General features: G+C 53.5%; 1 protein-coding gene across 3 annotated transcripts in view; it reads right to left on the bottom strand.

Annotated features, from left to right (window-relative positions):
• The window catches only part of Pcnx2 (pecanex 2), a 175663-nt gene that overhangs the window by 6437 nt on the left and 146485 nt on the right, over positions 1-22741 (bottom strand). For all 3 annotated transcript variants that reach the window (XM_026412957.2, XM_026412947.2, XM_077802720.1), the window contains 7 exons: positions 20972-21225; positions 16202-16435; positions 15174-15286; positions 3915-4059; positions 3288-3518; positions 2448-2722; positions 2100-2284 (listed from right to left, as the gene is read on the bottom strand). In XM_026412957.2, coding sequence (XP_026268742.2) covers positions 2100-2284; positions 2448-2722; positions 3288-3518; positions 3915-4059; positions 15174-15286; positions 16202-16435; positions 20972-21225 — 1437 coding nt within the window. The remainder of the gene's footprint in view (positions 1-2099; positions 2285-2447; positions 2723-3287; positions 3519-3914; positions 4060-15173; positions 15287-16201; positions 16436-20971; positions 21226-22741) is intronic.

The following is a 22741-nucleotide window of genomic DNA, read 5'->3' as shown; positions in this document are numbered from 1 at the left end:
ACGTTTGGACACAGACGCTACATGGGGACAGAGACAGAGAGCCACGGAGCACCACAGATGGCTGGCAACCACTGGAAGCCAGGGGAGGGTCTTGGAATGGCTTCTCTCTCATGGCCCTGTGACCCCTTGACCTGGGACATCCAGCCTTCAGTCTGTGGGACAAGAAGTCCCTGCTGCTTGAGCCGCTGGGCTCTGGCCTGGATGTGGCGGCCCCGCAGACCTGCCAGGTGCACTCTGGGCCGAGGGAGAAGAACCAACCTGAGCAGGCAGAAAGCTGCCCTGGAGAGGGTGCCAGGGACACGTGAGTCCTCCAGCTGCAGGAAGGCCAGAGAGGCCGGGAGCCTCCCCTCCCTCCCCTTCTAGCTCTCGCTCCTCTGCTGGGCACTAGCTCAGGACATCATCAGGCCACTTTCCCTCTGGTAAGGAAGCTTGCAGAACCAGGGAGGAACTTGACTGCCCCTGCCCCACTTCTGTCCCCTCCCCTGCCATAGCACAGAACTTGGCTGTCTGCCTCAGGAAGAACCAGGTGTCTGCTTTGCCTGCCTGTGGGGTCAGAAGAAGGTCCCTGGGGCCCTTGCCAGCCAGGGGACATGACAGAGTCATGGTGCGGGGACTCTCCCAGAGGCAGAGGGAGCACCAGAGGGAGCATCAGAGGCAGCACCAGAAGCGAGCATGTTCCAGGCATCAGGGTTCTCTGTAGGCTGGGGAGGCAGTTCAGCAGAGGAAGCATCCCAGGCCAGGACCACGGGACGGCCACAAGGTTAGGACTGCAGATTCTGGACATCCTGCTGCATGTCCAGGCTGGCCACTTACTAGCTGGGTGCCTTAGGGTAGGGAGTTGCCCCTCTGTGCCTGTGTTCTCATCTGAAGGTGGGCACAGCGAATGCACCTAGACATTAGTGTCCTGGAGAGTTCAGTTAGCCTGTGCCCCGCAGCCCTCAGCATGTCCCCACACAGCAGCACTCAAGGACAGAATCAAATATATGCAAGATGCTGTCTATGGGCAGTCCAGAGGCCTGGGGATGCTGTCCTTGGCGGAGGGAAGGCAGCTGGGGAGGGAGCTCTTCGGCCATGCCCCTATCTACCTACCCACCTGCCTACCTGTCCATTCTCTGTCAATTTTCTGTCTACTCCCACCTGTCATCCACCTCTCCATTATCCATCACCCACCTGTTATCTACCATCTGCTGCCCACCTCTCCCTATTTCTCACCTGTCTGCCTCTCTCTCTCATCCATCTCTCTGTGTCCATCATCTATCTCCTGCCCACCATCCATCTCAATCTCTTGTCCATCCGTCCATCTGTCTTGTCCATGTTCAATACTCTCATCGCCTCCCTTTCTGTTCTGCCTTGCTCTGGGCTCTTCCAGGCAGGCCTGTCCTTCCAGTTGGTCAGGGGCAGAGCTGGTGGGGCAGAGCTGGCAGGGACAGGGCTGGTGGGGCAGAACTGGCAGGGGCAGCATGCACGGAGGTGCTTCGTAAATGCTGCTGGAAGTGGAGGAAGGAAGAACCGAGGCCAGAGATGAAGCCACTCACAGGTCGCGGAGGGCCAAGGCAAGGCCCAGCAGGACCAGGACAAAGCGCCTGCCTGCCCCGTGTCCTCAGGACTCGTCCTCTGCAAACCCTCGGCTCTCCTTTCCAGCCCAACCATCCTCCTCCCAGAACAGCACCACCAGTGAGTTTCAGAGCTTCCGCCATCTGGCCGAGCCTGCCTGGGCATCAGTTCAACAGGCTCTAAAGTTTAGACTCAGCTCTGGCCACCCCCATGCTCCCATCTGCTGGTACCTCCCTCCCTGTTGCTGTCCTCTGGAAGGAGGGCAGAGGCCTCTCTGCATAGAAAGAGAGGACGCAGCCACAACACAGCCAGACCCAAGAAGGACATTCGAGAGGGCTGGAAGGGAAGGCAGTGACTGCTGAGCAGGAGGACAGATGAATGGCCGCCCAAGGTGACAGATATGACCAAAGCTGGACCTAAATGACGCAGAGGTTTGCTCTGAGCAGATCTCTGTAGGAGTGTGGATTCTGAGCTCCTGTGGCTAGCGCTTGTTTTTAATTTAGAAGGGAGCTTGTGGCACCAAGGGCAGGCCCTGCTGCACCCACCTGTCCTCTGGGCCCCTTCGCGGGATGAGGTCCAGTGCTGGGGGCCACCTTTCCGGGCATGCTCCGCGCTGCTCTCCCTGCTGTCTCCACTTGGTGCGCAGCTGCCCCCTGCAGGGGCTCCACCTCCGTCCACGTCCTCGATGTTGCCCCTGCTGTGCTGTCCCACGCTGCAGTCCTTGCGCATGCTGCAGGGAGAGACGCTCAGCCCCTGCTCTGCTGCTCCCCACTGGGCCCCCTCGATCCCTGCCACCCAGTGAGGTCTCAGCCTTGGTTTGTCTAAGCACTTCGTTTCTGTAACTCTGTGATGGTCACCCCGCCCTCCAGTACCCCAGAGAGGCCCAATCCTACCTGAGCCACCTGGCCCGGAACCATGCCCTCAGTCTGTCCAAGGTGACGGGTCCGCCCCACACGTGCTTCATCTGCCTGTGCGTCCCCAGGTAGGACGTGGTCAGCGGGGAGACATACATAGGGTAGCCCAGGGGCTGGTCGCAGGAGGAGTTGACGAGGTTCCGCAGGACCTGCTTGTTGTTCTGGATGCTGCCGCGCTCCGGGTTGCGGTTGCGGAGGAAGATGAGCTCCTGCTGTTGCCCGGCCCAGAGCCCGCGCACGCACTCCTTGTTCACCTGTAGGTGGGCGACAGCGAGGGAAGCGGGAAGCGGGAAGCGGGCAGCCCACTACCTGTTGTGGTCTATCCGACAACGAGCAGTCGGGGCTCTGGGCTGGGTATCTGTGACTGTGACACTGAGGCCTAAGGCTTCATCATAGTCAGTCCCACGACACAGAGAGGATGCCATTTTCATGGAGGAAACTGAGGGGCAAGGAAAGGAAATAAGGCTCTGTTTTAGGAGGTGGTTTGAACCTGTATCAAAGGAGAGGTCTGGCTGGTTCTCTCGCTTCAGGAAGAAGCCACTGGAGAATGCCAGAGGCTTAGGAAGTCCAGCAGAGCCAGATCCTGACCCCCGTCTAAAGCATTGTAGCCAGGACTCCTGGCCCGAGTGGTCACCACACTGGCTTTACCATGGGGCACTGGCCCTGTGGCTCCCAGTTCCTGGCCCAGCCTTGCTTGCTGCCCAGCACTGATCTGGGCCACTCCTCTGCACCAGGGCCCTTGCGTGGCTGCTGCTGCTCCCAGCAGCTCCTGGGGACACGCTGAGGGGGTCGGGCATGCTGTGGGGGAGGTGCGCCTACCTTGATCACCTTGAAGCTCAGGAAGCCTCTGTGCAGCATGACCACCTTGTACTCATCGGCACCCTCGTCCACTACATGTCGCAGAGTTAGCAGCTCCTCCCTGTTAGAGAGCACGGCGCCCCTCCAGGCGGGGTCTCCCTCGTGGCAGATCACTACCTTCTTCTCAAAGGACTGGATGGCCTCGTAGAGCACCGCGGGGTCTTCATACTCGTCTGGGCAGGTGAATTGGTCCTGGTGTGGGGAGCCCAGGGCCCGTCAGCAGCCCTGCTGGTCAGGGTCAGTGCAGATAGCCTCCAAAGCTATGTTCTGCCTCCACCCGTCTGCCTCCCCTCATCTCATGGCCATGACCAAGGGAATGTCCTAGGGAGGAGCTTCAGGACACAGACCCCTGGGCCTATCAGATATGGGCTGGGCACTCTGATCCTGGCCAGGACCTCTCTTCTTTTGGGGACAATTCCCTCCTCCTAGCAGCTCCTCAGGGCAAATCATCTTTGGCCAATGCCAAGACTCTCTGGTGGCCTCACTGTGAGTCACAAGCAAGGAAGCGTCCCCAGTGCCCTGCAGAAAGAGGGGCCTGCAGGGTCCAAGGCCATTTTCCCTCTGCAGCTTCTGGCTTGCACTCTTTACCTGGTGCAGCTTCAGGGACATTCGGATGGCAGGAGCGACAACTTTGTGCAGAAGGTCCATGTCAGCAAACACCCATTCATCCCGTGCCGTCACCCTGAAGTCACCCTTAAAGAGGGCGTGGAGGCCATGCAGGAAGGCGTCCAGGCTGCAAGACAAAGTGGTCACTGCTGACTGCCACCGGGCCTGCCCAGATTCCTGTCATTAAGACCAGGCCTGAGTCTCCCACTGAAGAACTATCTTAATAATGTAGGCCAATCCGTCAGGGAATGGAGCCAACTCTGGACTCGCCTCAGAGTATGAACGTCCTGGAACCGGGTTCCTTGTCGGTGCCCAGTGTGGGGCCACCTCCCTCATCTCCCACCTATGCACTCAGGACAGCAGGCCAAGCACCCCAGGCCCCTGCCCTCTCTCTCAGGAGGGGACCATGCCGGCCAAGCTGCACCTGTGTCCCTGGGTGTTATCTGTGGACTGTGCCACTCACAACAGAAACTGGATCCCACAACCAGACTCAGAGAGGAAGACTGAAGTGGGTTCTGGGAGCACATTCATCCCCAGCGTGCCCTGTCCAGTGCCTGGGGTAGGGCCTAGTTTCCCATTTCCAGCTGCTCCCACTGCTGTGCTTACCCGCAGGTCACCAAGCGGTACCTGGGTGGGGACAGGGCTGCCACCCTGGGGAACTTGCTCAAGGACGGGGCCTTTGTTTTGGTTGACATGGGAGTGGGCTTGGAAATGCCACTTCTGCACCCGAGGACAGTCCCTCTTTGCGTCCACCCCTTACTTCTATTACTACACTCTGCATAGTCACTACCAACACCCTGAGGGGTAGTTGTGAGGCAAGTACAGGAAACAGCATCCTGGATGGTGCTGGACTGGACAAGAGAATCCCCACAGCAGGGGCGGACGAGAATCTCCAGGGACCTCTGCTCCTAAGGACTTAATGAGCCGGCTCATGGAGCCGAAGTCTGACCCACGCAGCACATTAGACCTCACATCAGGGAACAGTCCCAGTGACTGCTGGCTTAGCTTCTCACCCTGAGAGATACCATCGTCATTCATTTCCTCCTGGAACTCCCTTGAGAAGATGCTGAGGCTCTGAACCAGAGCAGATTGGGAAGTAGGAGCAGCTGGGCTGGTCAGGTAGGGCTCAGGGTGTTGTGGCCTGAAGAGCCCAGAACCTTCCAGAAGGAGACGCTGGAAGCTGCCTTGCTTAGAGGATCCTGCCTTGCAGAGCAAATGCTTCCTGGGGCTGTGAGCAGCAGCCCGTCACCTGGGAGGCACTGAGAGGCAGTCATGGGGCAGGTGAGACTGGCAGCCTAGCAGGAGGGCTACTGCCAGGAGTGGAGACCGTCAGTCATGACTCAGGCCTGCTTCAGTCTCACCAAGACATCTGGAGATGTTGCTGTCTGGGGTGGGCACTGGGCACTGAAGTGGGGAACTGCTCGGGCAAGTGTCAGGGATACCAGGCTACGAGTGCACCCAGCCTCATACAGGCCCAGAGCAGCAGCCCTCCAGATGTGGGAGGGGTACAGTGCACAGAGGCCTGCCACACACTCGCAGCACCCACAGGCACAGCAAGGCGCAGGCAGAGTGGCCCGGTCTGCAGGGTGGCTCGCTCCTGCTTACTCCTCCTGGGAAAACCAGGTTTCCACGGAGCCTTGCTCAGATGCTCAAGCCCCCACCTGAGGCCTGAGTGCACATGTCAGTCGCCCTTTCTGTCCTCCCAGGAAAGGACACGGTGTGGAGCTCAATGCTGTGCTATTGGAATGACCTTCAGCAGCCCCAGCCTGGGGCCTCACAGATGGAGATATCCTATAGGAAGTTGTTTCATTACCTGCCTTTTTCTCTTGAGAGAATGAAGAGGCGGGCAGGACGGGGTGGGTGGCGGGAAGCAGGGCTCTGGGACACCTGCAGCACTACTGGGTATGGTGCTCACAGGAAATCGCTGAGGAATGACGGCTCCTGCCCCAGCCTAGCTGGAATGGGCTCTGTCCTTGCTGGGAGAGAGGGGTGTGAGGGTCTGTCAGGGTTGGGAAACAGGGCAGCCCCACTCGGCCCACCCGAGGAGGGAGGAGCCCCGCAGCAGGCAGTCAGCAGAGAGGACACCCCAGCTCTGATGCTGGGATTACTCCAGGGCAGAGTGGGAGGTGGGCCCAAAGAAACCCCCGCACGCATAGTCACGTTAGAGAGCATGTGCACATGTGGAGGAACGAGGACTGCGGCCAGAGATGCCCCCTGAACAGGAACGTGCTCAGTATTATAACAAAATCAAAATGGCTCCAGAAGCACACCAGGCCTGAAGCTGACTGTGAGCGGCAGATGCTGAGATCAGTCCTCTGAGCTGGAACAGCGGGCACATACGGCTGAGCAGGCTACTGTATGCCGGTACTGAGTGGCCTGGCAGACCTGTCGCCATTGCCGTCCTGGATGCCACCAGCTGGGGTGGCTGCAGAGAGGAAGCATGGTGCTTCGGTCCTCTGGCTGGAGGCTGCCTGCAGAGCCCGTTCTGCCTGGACTGTAGCTCCAAGTCCACCCAGGCTGGCCAGTGCCCACTCCTTCATGGTGAAGACGATCAGGAGACGGCCAGCCAGACAGGATCCCAACTTCTGCTGCTCTTGGGGTCCTCATAGCTCTGCTCCAGAGAGAGGACGCTGGGTCCTCTGAGCCTCAGTTTTGCTCAAGGTCACTAACCAGCTCAGCTGACCTATCTATCCTGCACCCTCTCAAGCATTGGCAACTTTGGCCCCAGGGGGCTGTTGGTGACATCTGGGGACATCTCTGATGTCACAGCTGCTGTGAGTGATGCTCCTGGCATCCCCTGAGTGGAGGTCAGGGTGCCGCTACAGGATGGCACTGTGGGGACCCTCCAGCCCCAAACACTGCAGCGCTGCTGCTGAGGAGCCTGGCTCCTTCTGGGAAGAAGAGCAGCCTGGAGGGAGATGGCCCGGGGCTGGAGAAGGGTTGCTGTCTGCATCTTTGTTTGGGGTCAGGCCCTAACACATTTTAGGCTTTGGGGAAAACACATGTGACATGGGCACAGTTTCTGCAGGACTCACAGGGCATCCTCAGCACAAGGACAACTTGCTTACTTTGGCCCACGTGTGTATGAATGCTACCACGCCTCTCCTGATGGGCAGCTCATGGCCCCAGGTACAGCACTTGCAGAACGTGTGCAGTCATGTGTGTCAGAGGCTGGTTCTCCTGAGCTTGCTGTTTGTGGGGACACTCAGTGCCTATGCCCGTCCACCTGCATCATAGCCCATGTCCCTGCCCAGGATTGCGGCAAGTTCCCGTACCCTCCACAGAATCCAGCAACTGAGCACAGGATTCACAGCCACTTCCATGGCTGTTATGGTTCCTCAAACAAACAGCATGGTCCAGATGACCAGCAAAGCAAGGCCGGAGGAGGAATGACAGCCTACGTTTTCCTGCTGACCTGTGGATTCTGTGGATTTGCAAGTGCTTCCCATCCCACAGGCTCATATCATCTTGCATAGGACATATTATTATCACCCCTCTGTTTAAGAAGAGCAAACTGGAAGAATTTGACAAACTGGACTTGATAGTGAGAATGATCACTCAGGATTTCATGCCACACTGAAGCAGCTTAGAAGCAAGCCCCAGGCTACCAACCTCTCCAGGAAACACAGCTGCTTTTAGGATGTGCAGCTGGGGACATCTTCTTAAAGGCCAGCTCAGAGCGGGCATCATGTGCCTCACCTCCAGGTCAGCCCCAGCCATTTCATCACATTTAAGCCAATGTGCACACTCTGCTCACAGCCTGCGGAGCTCGGGCTGGAACCCAGGCCCTGCACACACTGGGCAGCGCCTCCTCACAGAGCCACACCCAGCACGTAGCTTTCGCTCTCCTTTAACCAGATACCTCCCCAGCTCCCAGGTTCCAGGTGTGTCCTGATGACCCGACTGCACCTCCTGAGGCAGGCTCTTGCATCCTCTCACTACCTCTCTTTCTCCTCTAGACTCTGGCATCTGAATTTCCAACCCTACTCTGGCTAGAGATCTTTATCTCTTTTGCAAGATGATTCAATACGACAGCTGGCCCCAGTGTGAGGTCTCGTCTCCCACCGAAGGTCAGGAGGAAGAGCAGGGATGACGGCTGGGTTTCTGGAGAGCACTCCTTTCCGCAGTCTACTGGGTGTGAGGAAGGCTTCGTGGTGACGTGACGACCTCCTGTCTCTAGGAAGCATGTCGGGGCTTGGCAGGGTGCAGTTTGGCCTGACTTCATTTGCTATCACTTCTCAAGATCAAGTTCACAGTGACGTCTTGTCCTGTTGGAAGCCTCATCTGCTCCAAGAGTCAGCAAATTTCTTTCTGCAAACAGACCAGCTGGGCTGTAAAACGTGGGGTCTTCTCCTGACCTTTTTCTTGGTCAGTGGTGCATCGGCTGGGACCTACCTCCCTGCCTCTGATGCGGGGAGTTGAGAACTGGGCCTGATAGGTGGGAATGACGACTCAGTGGCCTTCAGGGCCAGTGGACCTGGCTTCCTGCTGAGGGCTCCCAGCATGCCTATGGCCCTCTTCAGCAGGGGCAGCTCAAGGAAGATGTACCCAACTTCAAGTTTAAAAAATGCTCAGTGTGGCTTGCACACCTGCCCTGGCCCGTCCTCCTCCAGGCTAACACTGGGCTTTACCTAGCCCAGTGTTGTGTCTCCCTGCTGTGTCCACTTTGCTCAGCACATCAGCTAAGATGACTGTTTACTCATCCTCCCTATTTTCTTTCTTGAGAACTGTCCATCAAAGCTTTTGTCAAGTCAAAACATTTCCTTAACCCATCAGTCAAGTGAAGCAGAGGCTGAAGCTTAAGCCAGGTGGTGCCTGAGACTTATCAGGGGACTATATTCAAAAGCCATCAGAACTCTTTGATATGGAATGTGTGAGGAGGATGCTTTGGGTCTCAAAGTCCACCTGGGCACACTCCTGGTTTAAAAACTGTACCAGGACAGGTCCATATACACTCACACACAGGCGCCAGATGACGAGCCTCTCTGCTATGAACAGGAATTAAAATTAATAAAATGTGAGCAAATTGGGACTGGAGTTGTGGCTTAGAGCACTTGCCTAGCACATGTGAGGCACTGGATTCAATCCTCAGCACCACAATAAAAAAAGAGAAATATAGACAAATAAAATAAAGAGATTGTATCCATCTAAAAAAAAAAGTATGAGTAAATTAAACTCACCATTGTGTAAAAGAACATGATGTCATAACAGAGCCTGACTCAGGAAGCATGGGTGCTTCCCCATGAGATCTACTATGGTACAGTACAATCCTGTCAATGATTGAAGGCAAAGACCACCATCTGCGAGCACTCCCCAAATTCTAAAAATACCAGTCTCCTGTCCTGATGAAAGCAGTAGCCAGCTGGGAAGAGAAGGAAGCTCAGCGACTCACAAACAGATGGTCTCAAGCCCAAGCCAAACCTCACTTTTCCCCCACCCAAGGTTCACAGCATGTCTCAACCACTAACTTTGCGCTAGCCCTGTGAAAACTCCAGTCTCTATAGCCTTTTTCCATTTACGAAGCACTTGAAGTACTTTGGTTCATTTGCTAGCCCTCTTAAGCGCTCTGGATAGAGAAGGTATTATGTTAATAATGCCCCTTTAAAGTGAGGAAGCTCGTCCACTTAAATGATGCAGGACAGAGTGTGAATAGAAAATAAGTCATTGGATGTTTTCCTGCACATTAAATATAAAGAGAGCACAGCAGTGTTGTGTTGAGGGACAATACACCAGATAAATGATGACGAGTCTTTTCAGTAGCCATTCATCTTCCAAATCACCTCAAGTTTAACCTCACTGAATGCACAAGGCTTCATGAAGAATTTTTGAAACCACAAAAACTATACAATATATATCTGAATAAAAAATCATGATGTTTCTGAATGGCAAAGTTTAACATTTTAAAGACACAAATTCTTGCCAAATTAGTTCAGAGTCTATACAATTCCAACATAAAGTGCATCAGGATATTTTTAAGAACTTGACAAGCTTATTCTAAAATTTATTTTAAGATCCAGGAATCACTTTGTCGGTCTTAAAGCATCCACACTTGAATCCACAAGCAGACCACCTGGTGGGGAGCAGCAGGAGGCCTCCCAGCCCTCTGACGAGGCGTGATGGACCCACCCTCCCCAGCTGCACCCTGAAATCAGCTGCCACCTTTGTGTCATGCCCAAGGGTGTGCTCGTTCCCAGCCAGAGGTTCGAACAGCAGGGCTCATAGGGTGAGCTTGTCTCTGGGGACACAGCATAAGTCTAAAGTCACTTTGGCCTTGGCATCCTCCGGGCACCTTGCTGCACTCGCCTTATAGCCTTGGCCAGCCCAGCCTGTCCTTGGTGTCTCCTGTACTTGAGGCCAAGGTGGCACTGTGGTCTGTCCTGGTGCTCCCCAGCTCTATAGATCACAAGCATTTCTTAATCACTGACTTCCTGCCCTACCTCCATCTGGGTTTCTGCTTCTTGTTGGATCTGAATCTAACACACAGGACATAGTTACCGATTTCTTTAAAGATCGGCACAGCACTAGTACAGAAGCCAGTAGACGAATGCAGCAGAAACAGCTGGGCACCCCTGCTTGACCACGCCTGATAGGGCACAGCAGGACCAGGTTCAGTGGGGATGAGCAGACCGCTACCTGAATGTGCTGAGGGAAACTGATCTGATATAGAATGAAAGATAAAACTGATGCTCTCGTACATAAAATGAATTACAGATTAAATAAAACACTAAATGTGAAAGGAAAAAAATTGTGATAAGGGGCTGGAGAAGACTTTGCAAAAAAGGTCCTAAAGTCTCAAATCACAAGGCAAATTGGTCCATCAAAATGAAGAATTAAGGGCTCAGCAGTAGAGCATTCACCTAGCACATTCAAGGCCCTAGGTTCAATCCTCAGCACCACATAAAACAATAAATAAATACACAAAAGTATTGTATAAAAAACAAATACGAATTCTTCCCTAAAAAAAATGAAGAATTAATTACATGCGTGAAAATAGTTGCAATGCCTAGAAGAAAGAGTCAGATATATAAGAAACCTTTATAAATCTGAAATAAAGAGGAGGGAAAGAAGAAAAGAAGTATGGAAGGGAGGAGGGAAGGAAATAAGGAAGGAAGGAAGGAAGGAAGGAAGGAAGGAAGGAAGGAAGGAAGGAAGGAAGGAAAGAAGGAAGGGCCGGCAAAGGAAGGTGGCAAGTCACAGGAAGGGAGCCCTGAATGAGTAATGAGGTAAGACTTGAGCATTCATCAAATTGGATGAACTAGAAATCATGTGATACTAAATTCTAGTAAGATTATGGGGAGCCAGAACTCCGACATACTGTTGACAGGAGTGCAGACACCATCCCAGAGAGCCACCCAATAGTACTTATCAACCCAGGCAAGCGCTGTCCCATGGCCCATCATACCATGCCCAAGCATGTCCCCTAGCACCTGCAGATGTGTTTGAAGAGTTGGAAGCCACCTGATGTCCAAACACTAGGGAAACAGATGCGCTCTCGGCAATAGTGGCAATAAAACACCACAAACTAACTGTACATCTGTGATGACATCTTGAAATCATAAGTTTGAGAATAAGTTAGAATGAAAAGTATCACACCTAGCACTATGTAAATTAAGGGCACACACACACACACACACACACACACTAGCTCAGTAACACTGCATTTTATGGGGATCATTATATAGACAAAAACGTATCAAAATATTAAAGAACACATCAATGGTGGGCAGTAGAATAGCAGCAGGGATCTGGAAGAAAACAGAAAATATGAAACATAATTGGACCTGGGGCAGACTCGTTTTCATGGATGCCGTATATGGTAGAACAGAGGGTCTCAACTCCTAACAGGCGAGGTCCAGAGGAGGACTTAGGGGCAAGGGGAAATGAGCAGGTTTCTACACACAGTTCCCCTTAGCCCTTTGCCTTCTGTCTTCCGAAGCCTGTTCATGCTTCTAATCATTGTAACGTGCAGATCTAAGAATTCAACAAAACCCCCAAATCTCATGTTGAACTACACTGGACTTGAACTCATTTTCTACTGTTTCTAATAAATTATGACAAATTTAGGAGCTTAAAGCAACATACATCGACTGCTCCCAGTTTTCACAGGTGAGGAGTCTGTCCATGGGTTCAGCTGGACGCTCTGTTTGTGGTCTTATTAGGCTAAAGTCAAGGTGTCAGTCACAGCTACGATCTTGTCTGAAGTTAAGGGCTTCCTTCCTTCCTTCCTTTCTCTCTCTGACTGTGGCAGAGATGGGTTCTTGTGGCATAGGACTGAAGCTAGGCCCAGAGGCACTGCTCTTTCCCACCACGCCACTCCACACAGTATGGCTCTTTGCTCCTTCGAGGCCAATAGTCCAAGCAAGCAGTCTGATGAGGTCAGCCCACCCAAGATGATCTCTTTTTTGATTAACTCAGTCGAATGATTAAAGACCCTAATTCATCTACAAAATCTCTCTACCCTTGCTACCTAGCCTAATCACAGAAACTATCCTTTTGAGATCATAGGGCCAATATTCACTCAACCATTTGACAAATGTTAGTGGCATATCTATCATGTACCAGGTACTGACAAAGTACTTGGGGATGAGGGAAGAAAAGGTGAATGAAAGACAGCTCTTGGCCATAAGGATTTAATTAAAATAAAAAATAAAGTAAGGAAGAAAATTGGGCTTAGAATCTGAATTCTGACACCAAATTGAGTTTAAATCCTGTTTATCTTTCTTTCTTCTTCCATATTTTTATTGGTGCATACAGTTGTACACAACAGTGGGAAGTATCGTTACATATTCACACATGCCACAATATGACAATATTGTCCCCAATACTGAAAAAAAAATACTGGACAATATTGGGACAATGGGGAATGATATGATCCATATCATTCCCCAGTAGAGTAGAGGAAAGGGACCAGGAAGAGGGAGAGGTGAAATAGAAACCTCATTTTTAATGCTCTAAAGACATCTATGAAATTTAAGTTTAAAATCTTTCAATTCTGGAACCCTCTCCCCCCGCTTTTTTTTAAGCAAAACAACTTAGGGAACACTCGCATGTGAAACATGAAGCACAGCACTGGGCAAAAGACAGGTGAGTGCTGCAGGCCACGGTTCCCCTCAAGGGCATCCGAACAGCTCCCCAACATCCAACCAAAGCATCTCTTTAGGGTCTGTAGACAGAACCCCAGGCCCAGGGTGTGGACAAGGTGAGAACCACAAGTCCGATCAGATGCTCCTGGGTCCCAGGACCTTTCAGTAAAGGAGCCAATTGGAGCTAGTAAGGCCTTCCCGAGGACATGGAGAGCCTGCCTGGATTTACCTCTCACTGTGTCTGCAATAAGCAGAGTGTGAGAAGCTATTGTAAACAAAGAAAAGCCCACAAGAACAGAGTCACAAAAGCCCAATAAGCATGGCTTTTAATCAGGGGGAAGAAAGAAGGCCAGACAAGCAGGAGCATGTGGCCAGGGATACAGAGAACCACATGGAATCAGCCTGACACTGTGTTCGATATGGCTTGGGCAGTATTTGCAGCATTGATTTACCACTTAGGAGGAAAACCTGAAATGCATAAAGCACTTTGCATTAATCCAACAAAAAGTGTAAGGTAACCTCAGGTAACCTCAGGTGACCATCTGCCCAAGGGCTTGGAAATCTGAGGCTCACTCTGAAACTTAGGTGCCTGATCCTTTGCCAATGCTGTCCTTAACTTAGGGTGTGAAAAGGAGCTGGCCCCAGGCCACCCCTATGTCCAGCTCCTGCTAGACTTCCAGCAATCAGGCAGTCCCTGCTGGCCACAGAGGGCATGGCTGGCTGCAGGGTGAGGCTGAGCCAGGTGAGAGGACCCTATGCAGAGCACTTATCTACAAGTAGTAGGGACAGGCAGTTGGCAGCTCTCAGCAGTGAGAAAAAGCACTGCTGATGTCACAAACCGAACTACTGGGGTCCTTCTCTTCCTGCTGGTGACCCCAGGCCACTGACTCCAGAGAGAGGTGGGGAGAGGCCCACAGCTCTTCACCTGGTACCTGTGCTCCACTCAGTGGACACACCTTGAACACCTTGCCTTCAGTAATGGCTCCTAGCGCCGCCTTCAGGAAAGGCCTGGAAGCACAGCCAGTCTCCTGGAGCCGGCCACCTGACACCCAGGGCTGAGGCTGTCAGAAGGATGGACAAGTGGGTTCTGCCTTTACAAGCTTATCATCAACCTAATAACAATCACTCATTCAAATGTCAAAACAGCCCTTTTGCAGAGCACCATTTCATAGTGTAATACAAAAAAACCAAGTTGGGAGGGGGACCAGGGCAGGAGGGCAAAAGGAAGACCCCTTTCTTTTCTAACTGCCCCAGCACTGTGTGGTCCTTAACCTTGGCTGCATCTTGAAATCACAGGAGGCTTGAAAACAATGATGTATGGCTCCAGCCAGAGCTTCTGCCAGAGTCAACCAGTCTAAGGCAGGGCCTGGGCACCGGGATACACAAGACCCCCTGGGAAACTTCTGTGTGTGTCTAGGGTTGAAAGCCACCAATGAAGGCAATTCCAACAGAGTGGGGCTCAGACTGGGGGCCACAAGCTGAATACCAATGAAGGAGCCAGGGCCACGTCCCTAATCTGGGCGATGTGTAGGTGACAGATGGAATGGGCCAGTCCTTTGACTGGTGCAGTAGGAGCAGGGCAGAGATGGAGATGGTGGGCGTGGTCACCGCTGTGTTGTGAAGGGTGCTGCCTGAGTGACAGGATGGAAGGGGCCAGGAGGGAGCTTTATGTGTCTTCATTCTTGAACCAAAGATTCTTGGGCTATTTCTACCCCTGGAGGCGGGGGGAGATCCAGTGGAAAGAGAGCATCAAAAACAGGAGAGGGTACTAACTTCCCAAAGCCCTGCAGGGACAAGGGGATGGGGATCTGGACCAGGGGAGGAGGGGAGGAATCGCAGGAAAGGAACCAGATCTCCTGAGCATCACCTCTGCCAGGCTCATATGCACCATCTCATGGAACCCTCTCAGCACTGGGGCACTTATAACTCAGGATTCCTGGGTCTCAACTGACTGTATTAATGATGTCCCCAAATCCAGTGCCCCCAAAGATCACAGTGACCAAAAATGTCTACTGGCAGGCCCAACTTGACTTACTGTGGAAAGAAGTAGCTGAAAGAGACAAGAGGTTCAGTTTGAAGAAAATGACTGACAGAATCAGCCCAAACGTGAGCTAGGGATATATGCACCAGTCCAGAAAGGCCCAGTGTCCCCAGGTACCTGATGGCCATGTTGTGCGCTGCGGTTCCTAGAGCTCTCCTCCCCAGGATGCACAGGGCGAAGGACAGGGTCACCAGAGGAGAATCCTCGTCACTGTCTAGGGCCTTTGAAGGCTGTAAAAGAGCAAGGTATGAACTCAGCTTCCACACAGGCTCCAGAGGCAGCAGCAGTCCCCCAGGTGTGGAGCCAGAGGGGACCTTAGGTGGCCACATGGTCACCCAGGCCCCTCCAACATGACCCTGCCCAGGAGCTTGGCTTCCTGGACAAGTTTCACTTGTGGTCAGACATGGAAAAAATAAGAATGGGGAAGTTCCTTTCAGAGAGAAACCTTTTCAGTTGTGGGCTTCTGATCGAACGCTCTGAGGTTTCCAATGTAGCACTTCAGGTCAAGGAGATGGCAGTGCTTACAGGGGACACCCCTGAGCTCTCCACAAACCCCACACAGAGGGCCTCCTCCTGTCCCTTGGGGAGGGCCCTGGGAATGGCAGGAATCCACCATCCACAGCTGAGTTTCAAGAGTGGTCTAAATCAGTTTTAATAGGGGCACCGAGGACACTGAAGCCAAGCCACCTTGATGAGGAAGCTGAGACAGACAACTGAGGAGCAGAGAAGCCACAGATCGTGACAGCCTGGCCAGCAGAGGCCAAGCCTGGCTTGAGAATCGCCACATTTGTCTCACTTGGAGAAAGCATGGTCTGCCTCTTGCTTTCTCTGCCACCACTCATTCAAAATCTAGGGCCTGGGCCAGGGGCATGGCTCCTCGACCCTCCAATATCCTGTCACTATCACAGAGGCTGACCGCTGCGCCGGCCTTGAACATAGCGCAAAGGGACAACATACCTTCCAGACCATTCGCCAGAGGCAAGATACATTCATTTCCCAGTTAGTGTGGCTTCACTGTTCCATTAACATTGACCAAGTATGTTTTTCCCTCTCCTCTATAATGTTGTTCTACCCTGGGGTATGAGAAGGGGCACCGTGACGGCCTGGTCCCTGCCGTGTGCTGGGTCCAGCATCAGCCCCGCTACCTGCTCTCTCTTCCCGGCGCAGTACTGAATCCACTCCAGGTACACGTTGCAGTAGCTGGCCCTGGTGATGCCCTGCAGGCACGGCACATAGTCGTCGTCCACATTCACGTTGAGCATTGCCAGGTCCCGCTCGATGTGGTGCCACTGCGAGAAGGGCTGCAGGGACTTGAGCAGGGACTCGTTCTCCACCCAGGAGGGCAGCTTGGGCGAGGTGGCCATGTAGTATATGATGCTCTGCAGAGAGAGGGGTTCCCAGCGCTCAAGCCAGTCTTTGTTTTTTGTTTCTTTCTTTCTTTTTTTTTTTTTTGTATTGGGAATTGAACCCAGGGTGCTTTACCACTGAGCCATATCCCCAGACCCCCTTTCTATTTTTTGAGACAGGGCCTCCTTAAGTTGCTGAGGCTGGCTTTGAATTGCGAACCTCCTGCCTCAGCCTCCTGAGTCACAGGTGTCCCCCACAGGACCTGGCTCTCAAGACATTCGAATGCCAGGAGGATGTTCTCAGACTTCCTTAGATCTCAGAAAGTAAGTCGACTCGGGTAAGTACAAGCCATGAAATCCCCACACACGGCATCATTGATGTGTCTGCTGGGTTTAATGCACAGAGCCAACTGCCTGAGACATTCTAGAATGTTCTCTTCCCAGACATCCCAGGAAAGGGAAGGTGAGAACTTAATGCTAACAGAAGACCACAGCAGGGTTTCTGTGATTAGAGACAGCCGGCCCTGCCTCTCTGAGGGCAGCAAGGAAGGCGTCCTTTGCCTGGGCCCCCACTGGCTGCGAGGACACCAGGCCAGGCCACCCTTCCTCCAGGAACCGAAACCACACAGTTCTTATGAATGGTTGAGAGGATGGAGCTTGTAACACATATGCACCTTAACCCTGACACCCAGGAGTGAACATCTGTGATGTCATGAGCAGCCCTTGTCCCCAGGATGGACACTGTGCTTGTGAGTCCCAGTGGGGACAGAGCTGCCCTTAGGCTTATTATTTTGAGTCACAGTTTTATGAAAAGCTGTCTTGTGGTTTCTGGAACTCACTCTTCAAAAAGGCCAGTCCTTGGCCTGAGGAAATAACACTGTGACAGAACCTGGGCCCTACGGGGCAGCAGACCTGGGCATGCTGAAGAGCTACGTCCAATATGCACAGAATTTTCTTTATTTCTTTTTTGTGCCCGGGATTGAGCCCCCACAGGGCTGGTGCTATCTGTGGTTTCAGGCGTCTCCTGGGTTCAGAGCAATCTTCTGTGACTACAGCAATGCCCAGGCCTGAGCCCAGGCCCCAGGCTCAGCTTCTACATGAATATTAATTACAAAGGAAGAATAGAGATTGGCCCCTGTGAACACGTGGCCCTGTGACCATCTGGTCTAGTCCCCACCTGCCCAGCCATGCCCTAGGTAGGCGCAGATGGAAGGCGCTGCCTGGTTTGCCTTTCACCTGTTTTTAGGGCGGAATTAAGAGAACCCACAAGGATGAGGTCAGAGTGGTTCCTGAGGACCCTGGACCGCAGAGGTCAGAGCCTGCCCCAGGCCTGGCCACCCTGCAGAGCTGATGTGGAGCCCACCCGGCTCCCTGCGGCTCCCGAGCACAGCACCTGGGGCCCATGTCCCCCTCATCCCAGCAGGAAGCCTGTCGTAGGAAGTTCTGTGGAATCCCTCTGTGGTGGCAGTGAAGGAGCCCTCACCTGAGCTGCACAGGGGCCTGCAGGACCTGCCCACGGTACCTGCCACACCAGGGCTGCTCCGGGTTCATCATCACAGATGGGCACAGTCCACCCAGCTGCTTTTTTTAGCATGTTCCTCCAGGGCACTGGGCCTCACGCCTCAGTGTGCACAGCAAGTGAGAAGCTGCCCAGAAACAAGGCAGCGGGCAGGCGGGGCCCTTGCAGGAGGCTGGTTCACAACACCAGGAGGGTTTCAAGCACTCACAGATCAAGAAGGACGGAGGGGACACCAGGGAAAACCTCCTGTTGTCAGGGAGGAGGTAACTTCAAATACACTCATGGAGGGTGGGAGAAAGGAGCCAGGATATTGGAAGATAAAACAATCCTTTTGTGTGAAGGAATTACTTCAAAGTCTTCTCCTTTTTCAATTTGCCTGTCCAGCAAGAAGATAATAAAAAGGACAAGGCCAAGCTCTCAAACCTTGGAACAGTTCAGAGCTATGGAGACAGCGCTCTGCTAGCCACGCAACTGGGCTCTGCCTTCCCCAAGAGCTGCTGCTCTGTGTGCCCCACCTCTGCAGCCCTCCTCCATCCATGCCTGGCAACCAGTACCATTGTGAGCTGCCACCCTGGAAGGGCAGCAATGCCCCCAGAGCTGTGTCCAGCAGTGGCCTCCAGGCACGGGCCATGCAGTGTCCACACGAATGAGCAGGAAGCGGTGAGGCCAGGACGGCTGACCACCCCTCCCCACCCTGCTGAGTGCTGATGGTGTAACCTGAGCACAGATATGTCTGCCCTCATTCCTGAGCCTAGAGGTGTTCAAACCACTGAGGAAACAAACAGACAAACAACAAAACCAAGGCCCAGGCCCACCCCAGGCCCACAGTGTCAGAACTTCCAGATGAACTTGAGAGTCCACAGGGGGAGCCTGATGCTGGGGTCCGTCCTGGCTCCTGAGAAGTGCCTTGTGAGAACAGTGTGCCTCTCCCACCCAGAGAGAGGAGGTCTTCACTCGCTTTTCTTAGATAAGAGAGCCAAGGGTCTTGTTTCCCCACAAGCCACTGATTTCCTGGCAGGGTCTGGGGCCTCCTCAGCTCCCTCTGTTTGCACCGTACCTGGATTTGTCGGTCAGATGGTGATGGTCATCTGAGGAAGCACAGGGGTGGGACACCTGCCCAGGGTCAGGAGAGGAGGTTAGTGAATGCCAAGTTCATACAAGGAGGGAGGAAGCCTCCGTTAGCAGGACTAGACATGTAGCCCAAATCCTCAGGGGCAGCTGGGAGGCCTGGTCTCCCATGTGTGGCAACTTGCAGGTCCTGTGGTGTGGAGTTTGCCAGTCCACACGTCTGGCCCATGGGAAGGTCATCTGCAGGCACCACAGGGTAGAAACAGGGTTTGGGCGCCCTGTTATGTGCTTCCCTTGGGAGCCCTTCCTGCCCATCCTGCTGCCTCCTAAGAACTAAAGGAGGGTGCAGGGGACGCTCTCCTGGAGGAAGATGACAGAGGGGCATAGGGGACTCTCTCCTGGAGAGAGACGACAGAGGTGGCTGGTTGCCACTTATCCTCTTCCATAAACACACAGGTTCACTCGGGCTCAAGGATGCCCACAGCACACTTTCCAGACCTTTCTGGATCAATAGTCTGGCAAGGGGCACGGCAGGGCAGCTGTGGCAACTTCTGGGAGCCTGTCTAGGGGCACCTGGCCCCTTTAGGCCCTGCACTGGTACCTTGGAACATGTACATACTTAAAAGGTGGGGGTGGGAGCCAGGGGGACCCTGGTGGCTAAGGACCCCTGGGGTAGAGCTGCCGGCCCAGCTCCGTCTGTGTATGAGAGGGAGGCTTCCCACGCGTATGTGCCACCGCCAAGTCCAACACCTGGCACCCCAAGTCTGCTGGACTGGCTGCAAGGAAAGCTCCTGGCAGCATCCTTCTTAAGGGGGACCTGGAGGGAGCTGGCCACACAATGGCAGAATTCCAGGCCAGAACTGCCTGAGCCGCCTCCCTGACCTTCCTGGATGACCCAAGGTCAGACTCAGCACTTAGTGCTGCAGGAAGTTTGGATCTGAAGTCCTGCACTCTGTTGCATGCACTCCAGGAGTTGGAGCAGGGTTGCTGCTCACACCCTACCACGGAGCAGGTGCTGCAGACAGGCCGTGTGGGAAGGAGGAGCAGCCGGCCCTCCCCACTCCAAAGGCCACCTCTGTCCCCAGTACACTGCAGCCTCTGCAGCGGATGCTGGGACCCCTCAGAGCAGCTGTTCCAAACTTCTGAAAGTGGCCCTCTGCAGTGTTGAGACTGCAGGGCTCCCGGTATCTCTTTGGTCTGTATCCCCTCATCTCACCTGGCCCAGCCTCTGTAGGTGGGGTGGGGGGAGTTTTGTCTGTAGTGATTCTGCTGCTTCCTTGGATTGACTTGTGGTGCCCTCTGTGGCCTGTGCAGGGCTCCCCCCATGCATGTCCCTGCAGTCCCCACCCCTGGAAGGGGACCAGCACCAAGACTTCTCCTCCACGCTGCTCTGGCTCATCCCTGTGCCTTCAGAAAACGTCTCAGCCCAGCTAGACTGCCTCCTCGCTCGTCCCAGGACTCTCCTCCAGGAGACTCAGCCCAAACTGTACGTTTTCTAAGCAACTGAAAAAAGATGTTATTGTTCTCCACAGGAGTGAGGAGGAAAGGCTGTCAGAACCAGTCCTGACTGGACCAAGCAACTCTATTTTGAATTTTAATCAGGAGCTTAAAAACAATTTCTAGTTCTACAGTGGACAGTCTGCAGAATGTCACACATGACACTGTGACTCAATTAGATTGATAATCACCACCACGTGCTCGCCTTGCAGCTTGGTGAGAAAGCAGGTGCCTGTGAGTGCCACGCCCCAGGCTGAGGCAGGCTGCGGATACAGGCTCACCAGCCCCTGCAGGATCCCTCACGAGAAGCATCGAGAACCCTCCTGCCCAAAGCCAGCCTGACCTCGGATACGGAGCAGGGGACAAACTGCACCAGTGAGTTCTCCGAAGAGCTCTTGGGAGCTGCTCACACCCACCACCACCACCATCACCTGGTACCCCGCCCAGTACTCGCTGGGCACAAGTGTGGGGAAGCAGAGCTGTACCTTGATGTAGTACCGGATGAGGATCCTGCGGAGGTCGAACACCTGCAGCATGGTGGCCGCGTTGTTATCGATGATGCTGTAGCCCTCCAGGATATACTGTGTCCTTGTCACCTCCCAGGCCAGCCAGCGGAGGTGGAAGGCTGCGTTGCAGGAGAGCAGGTGGGGCAAGTGGCCAGGCTTGCAGCAGCAGCAGCCCCTGTCGTCCTCGTCACCCTCCATGATGGCTTCCACCTCCCGCTGCTGGCAGTAGGTTCCTGCCAAGCACAAGCAGTGAGAAGTCAGAGGAGAAGTCACACGGGGACCTTCCTGCAGCATGGACCTCCTCTGGCCTTCAAGAGGGGGGATGCCAAGGGGGGCCGTAGAACCAAGACGCTCACATTTAGTTCAAAGCACAGCCCAGCGGGCACAACTTTCAGCGCCATTGACCCTCATGTCCTCCACAGCCACTCTGATTCCCACCTACTCCCTGTCTTTTTTTACAGGGGGAGTCGTTCTCTCATGGACACCAAGGCTGAATGAAGGACAGTGACTGCCTTGACCTGTAGGCCGTCCCTGAGCAGACAGGAAGCTAGGAAGGTGGCAGGTGGAGAAGTCTGGAGCCAGGTGTGTGCTCCAGTGTCACCAGGAAGGAGGCCCTGGAAGGGAGCTGCTGCCAAGCCCTGAGGTGGACCGTCTACCCACGCTGCAGACCAGGATGGGGAGGACAGGGTGCCTTCCAGAGGTGCCTTCCAGAGGACCCCCTTCCAGGCATGGAATGGAGTGGCAGTTGTGAGCAGCCTTGGAAACCACATGCTCCCTCCCCTTCAACATTGTCATCAGGCCTGAGAGGAGGCAGACGGAGCAAGCCGAACCCCTGGGGATGCTGCACAGCCTTGAATGCAGAATGGGGATCTAGACTGATCTCAGTGGCCGGGCAGCAGACAGACCCAATGCACCCAAGGTCTACAGGAATAAAAGGAGCAGCCCAACCACACAGTTTATGAAAACGTAGTTCCACATTTAGCAAAAACTTGGATAATTTCACAGATTGTGGGGACCTAAAGTTAGATGTTGAAGAACTACATGGAATCTGGACAGCAGCTCCAGCCAGATGACACCTGGCATCCTTCCCTCAAACTCTACACACGAGGGTTGCTGACAAAATGAAATACAGCCAGCTGATCTGACTTGCACTTTTTAAATCTTTTCTCCATTGAAAAGTAGATTAATGCTGATCTGAACTAAATTAATTTCACATTGAGACAGCCAACATGTTTTGGAAGAGTGAAGGTTGTATTTCTGAATAATGACCCAGAAGACCCAGGAACTTTTTGCTTGCAGAGAAGACTCTTGGTCTAATAATGATTGGTTCCAGGATGATCTGCAGAACTTCCCATGAAATTGTGTGCAGATGTGATCCAAGGTTCCAGAGGGTATCACATGACTCATAGTTTGAAGTCTTAAGACACAGAGTCTACCCTAAGAGAGAACATTAGCAACTGGGAGGTCAATCAGGAAAATGCCTTGTAGGGATGAGAAGACAGAAAGAGCTGGCAAGACCAGGAAGAGGTACCAACCAAGCCAACTGTAGTCATGGAGACCAAGCCAACTGTAGTCATGGAGAAGAGGAACAGGAGAGGCTGGGAGGCAAGCCTTCACTGTTGGTGGGTTGTACATGCTCTTCAAGACAGTGGAGTCCCAGGCAAGGGGGAAGAATGAAAGGAGAAATTAAAGACATGGGTGAAATTGAAATTCCAAAGGATTGCTACTCCAGGTAGCTTAGGAAGGAGA

This window comes from Urocitellus parryii, chromosome 9 (genome assembly GCF_045843805.1).
Source record: "Urocitellus parryii isolate mUroPar1 chromosome 9, mUroPar1.hap1, whole genome shotgun sequence".
In the NCBI taxonomy this organism is placed as follows: Eukaryota; Metazoa; Chordata; class Mammalia; order Rodentia; family Sciuridae; genus Urocitellus; species Urocitellus parryii.
The sequence above is the reverse complement of the archived record's forward strand: the minus strand, read 5'-3'. Positions and strand labels throughout refer to the sequence as shown.